The sequence below is a fragment of the Fundulus heteroclitus genome, chromosome 10 (genome assembly GCF_011125445.2).
Source record: "Fundulus heteroclitus isolate FHET01 chromosome 10, MU-UCD_Fhet_4.1, whole genome shotgun sequence".
In the NCBI taxonomy this organism is placed as follows: Eukaryota; Metazoa; Chordata; class Actinopteri; order Cyprinodontiformes; family Fundulidae; genus Fundulus; species Fundulus heteroclitus.
Genome location: NC_046370.1, coordinates 5,279,432 through 5,284,258, shown reverse-complemented (window position 1 = coordinate 5,284,258; position 4,827 = coordinate 5,279,432). Strand labels below are relative to the sequence as shown.

Here is a 4,827-nt window from a genome sequence, read left to right as displayed (position 1 = left end):
TTCTTTTGACTGGTTAGATATGTTCAATCTATAAACAAAAGGTTTTTGCTAAATCAAATAAATTCACTTGGTGTAGTTTATCAATAAAACTTTGATCAGACATAAAGAACTCAACATTGTTTCTAAATCTGAGCCGAGTCAAGTTTTCTGCTTTTGTTAAATATGGACATTTTTTCAGAAATGTCACCACTAGTACAAATCTTTATTGTGATTTTAAGTGCGCCCCCCCAGATTATGAGGCGCACTTAAAATCTTTAAATTTTCTCAAAAAGTGATGGTGCTTCTTATAATCTGGTGTGACTTGTATGATTACAGTTGCGCTTACTGACCAATTTTATGTGGTGCAATGTGCTCAAAAATCTGTTAAAATGCGTAAGTACGACTTTGGTTAGCGATTAAGCCGCTCCGCTCAATGGATATTCGGAGCATTACGGTACACTGTCACTACCTGAGCGGACCCCAGAGCTGTCTACAAGAGTGCCTGACTGTAATCTCTAAACTAGAAGTCCATTCATGTTAGGCAGCCAATGCCCAGAGTACGCACTAGCAACAATAAACCAAGTAAGTTAATTCAATATAAGTTTATTTTGGCCTTATGTTAGAAACAGGGCAGTGTAGTCCAACTACTCTGTCCTCAACAGAGACGGATAGCTCTCCCTTTCAGGAGAGAGGTGTGTACGCAGAGGGGCAGAGTGATATTACTTGGGTCACTTGGGAAGACTATTTAATGTGGTTTAACCCCCAACCCCCCCCCCCCCCCCCAAAAAAAAAAAAAAAAAGTTTACAGGCAGAGACAACAGATGTTGGTTTTTTTTTTTTTTTTTTTCTTTTACATTTTTGTCAGTTTGCAGATTCTATTATCCATAAATTTCAGTTTCATATGTATTAGATTTTTGATTAAAAAATTAATTCAGCTTGTAGATAAAAGTTAAATTATGTTTTAATCATCCATAAAAATATATCTATCACTACAATGTATTAAAAGTTAAATTATGCTAATTAAGGTTGCTAACCCCTGGCCTGGACAATCCCTTATGTCATTATTCAAGTCAACACATAAGGAGAGTAGTAGGAAAACATCCCTGGGTAGTCTGCATGTAAAAATCTTCCCATAATTGTTTAGGGTTATACCCTTTTTACATTTTTTTTTCTCTTTTATAATATTCCAGTTTGAAACAAACTTTTGGGTTTAAACTAAATCGTCTGCAGAAATTCACAAAAATAAAGACTTGAAATATTGCACAGTACTACTGTCCTGGCAATACATGGAACTATACAAGCATTTACTTAATTTATAGCGCCAGTCACATGGAAGAATTTAAAGACGCACTAAAGGGCTGAAGATGATTATTGTCACAGTTTTGTAGTCAAACATGCAAGATTAGACAAAAGCACTTTGTATTGACATGGCACAAAGGAAGTGGTGAGCAGTGTCTTTAAAACTGTTATCTCTTGCTGTAGAAATCCATAGTTTGTTACCCAGATATGTTTTTATTCCTGGCTCAGATCCACGCAAAGAAAAGCAATGCACTCTTCAGCTTTTATCCACACATTTTATATGGTTACAAATAAATCCCGGGGAGTTGGTTCGATTCCCCGGGCGGGTACGCCCCTTCCCGGGCTTCACCCCCGGTGCGGGGTGAGAGGAGTCACACAGGTACACCAGAGGTGGTTATTAGCAGGAGGTGGGGTCGCTGCGCCTCCTCTGAAGCGAGGAACCTCCGCAGGTCAGAAGCGTCACGGAAACGGGGAGAGAGACTTCTCCGAGGAAAAGCTGGACACACGGAGCAGCGAACGGTAAGAAGACACTTTGGTCCCTGGTGGAGAAAAGTCTGGGGATGCGTTTGTTTTGATTGCCTGGTGGTGGCGGCGGACAGAAACGGCGTGGAATGGAGCGCTTTCGATTGTAAAGTGCTGCGATGTGTCTCCGAGTAGAGGAGTGGTTCTCAAGCGGAGGTAAACGTGCCACTGGTGGTACATGGACTGTCTTCAGTGGACTTTAATTAGAAGAGGTGTGTGGAGGTAAATGTAAACATTAATAATTATCTTGTGGGTATAACAAGCTGTTTATCGTCTTAACGTGCATTCCTATTAAAAATATGTCCTCTGCATTTGACCCTTCCCATAGGGACCAGAGAGATGCCACTGTGCAACACTCATGGAGCATTTTGAGGTTAATGGACCCATTTATATGCTACGTTATCTGTACGTCTGAGGTCGATCCATTTGTAGATGATAAATCAAATTTAACCGTGTTAAATCACCAATAATTTTTCTCAGTGGTTGAGCTAAAATCTGTTCCCTCTGCAAAATATAGACTTTAGACAGCTGTATTTTTCTTCTTGTATGCACAAAGTGCGTACAGAACGAAATTTCGTTTGCATACAGCTTGAAAAACTCACAGTAAATTGCACTAATTTTCAGGATAAAGATGCAGCAGCGATTTATGTTTACATTTATGTAAACAAAATGTAGTATACTTCAAGTTAGCTGTATTAAGTATAAATAAGTTTAAGCAATAGTATTAATGTACTTAGTCTTACACTTTTGTTTATGTTTCAGTATGTCAAGTACGTTTCGCTATACTATTAAGTAAATGAAATATAGCTAGTTTCTAAAAAGTAAACTTCAAGTACACTGCCACATTTTAAGTATGAGATAAGTATGCTTGTGGTAAACTTGAATAAACTACTTTTTAGCTAAGGTAATGCAGGCTAACAGTTTTGTAGCCTACACAAAACAGTGACTGCATCAACATGTTACCGCAAAGAGGTTGTGTGTTTGAGATATTCAATGAGATAAACGAGCATACATGCAAAAGGTTTTATTTTAGCTATCATTAAGGGTTGGTTCGTTGTCCAGAAGGGCATCAGGAAGCCTCTCTTCAAGAAAAGCAGAAAGCACAGACTCTCCAGGTGGCGCCACTGGATTTAAGTTATTTATATAGAATAATGTCAGGGGTTTCCTCCCATCTAAAGGAGCAGGCTCATTCACAAATGTACTGAAAACATTACAGTTAATAAAAACTGGATTGAAATATCCTTCAGGAGAAACTTTGCCCAATAATTAAGGAGCAATGGGGTGATGCACAGTGTTTTTATCAGTTCTTGGTTCAGGAAATCCAGCACGTTTTTTTTTTCTGTTTTTTTTTTTTTTTTGTTATCCCGTCTAGAACCCGTAGTATGGAAGAGGATTAGGGCCACTCAAAACAATAAAAAAAATGTACTAAATTCTGACTTTTTTCTCAGAATTCTGACTTTTTTCTCAGAATTCTGAGATTAAAGTCAGAATTCTGAGAAAAAGAAAAAAGTCAGAATTCTGAGTTTTTTCTCAGAATTCAGAGATTAAAGTCGGAATTCTAAGAAAAAAATCAGAATTCTGACTTTAATCTCAGAATTCTGAGAAAAAAGTCAGAATTGAGTAGATTTATTTTTATTTTATTTTTTTGGAGTGGCCCTAATCCTCTGCCGTACGGTGGTCAATGCTTCCAAATAAAACAATTCTCATAAAACCAGAGGTTACAAAAAGATTTATGTTACGTAAAGATGACTTGCAGGAGTCTTAAAAAAATTGTAGCACTCCATAAACTACATGTCTTTCTCAATAAATGCAAAAATGCGTATTTGTGTTTTAACTATTCAGTCTGTCAGATGGACATTTATTCTGACTGTAAAATGACGGAGACCCAGTGGGAACATTTAACACTTTGCATAAAACGCTATGCACCTAAGTAAATTCTTCCAACTCTTCAAATTGCTTTCCAGGATATTTTTTTGTACCAGCACAATGTTTTTGCTCTTCATCAGCTGTTAAACACAAGTTAAAGGACTCTTCTTTAGTTGTTGTACTGCTTCTTGTTTCTTTTCTTCTCAATTTCAAAGACTTTAACGATGTTTTCATTTGAATATTTTACTCGCACCAAAGTTTGACGTGTAGTTTTCTACATATAAAGACACCGTTGAGTGTTTTTCCCCTCTGAGCTCTGATCCCTCTCCGTGTGTGGTTCCCAGCTCGCTTATGAAACGCATTCCAAGGCATCGGTGCACATTATTACGTTGAGAATTAGAGCTGTGCCTTTTAATCAGACAGATGTTGCACCAAACAAAAGAATTTCCACGCTTGTCTCTGTTGTTTTAAACGTGGTTATTTCCGCGGAGTCATCCTAAAATAATCGGAACAGTTAGGATGTCTCTTCTCCCCCCCCCCCCCCCCCCCCCCCCCACACAAGTACAGGTTAGTTCTATGAAGTTGGTTCAAGAGTTAGCACTCCTTCATAATTACAGCGTGCAGCGTGGAGGCGTTTTCCGACATAGAAGCCATTTCAAAACAGGCAGCACATCTTACAGCCCCTTGCTAAAGTATCTATACCCCTTGTTACATCCTTGAACTTCGGTGAGTTTTTCTTGTGACTTTATGTGATAAACCACCACTACACAGCAGTGCGTATAACTCTGAACTTGAAGCAATGTGATGCATAGTTTTCCATTATCCGTTTTTACAAGAAATTATCCGAAGAGTATGGCATGCATTTGTATTCATTACTCGTTAATCAATGACCTTATTAGTAAGCTGTGTTATGTAGGAAATTACAATAAGGTTTGTCTAAATCTAAGGAAAGTGCTCTGGTCAGATGAGCCAATCGAATCCCCCATAGGGAAGCATAGTGGTGGCAGCATCATGCCACAGGGAGGCTTCACAATCAAGCGTTAGTACAACAAATCCAAACAAGATATGTTTAACCTTATGTTTATAGGGATTAATATAATAGCAGTGTGTGATTGGTTTAAAAGAAAATGGTATATCGCCTTCTGTTTCTGCATCTTTTTC

The 4,827-nt window shown here is 38.1% G+C and overlaps 1 protein-coding gene across 1 annotated transcript in view; it reads left to right on the top strand.

The window, feature by feature from the left end:
* The first annotated feature begins 1,529 nt into the window (after window positions 1–1,529).
* Window positions 1,530–4,827, top strand: part of vwa2 (von Willebrand factor A domain containing 2) — a 28,062-nt gene continuing 24,764 nt past the window's right edge. The window contains exon 1 of the mRNA XM_036141825.1: window positions 1,530–1,797. Within this exon, the coding sequence (XP_035997718.1) occupies window positions 1,559–1,797 (239 nt within the window). The 5' untranslated portion in view covers window positions 1,530–1,558. The remainder of the gene's footprint in view (window positions 1,798–4,827) is intronic.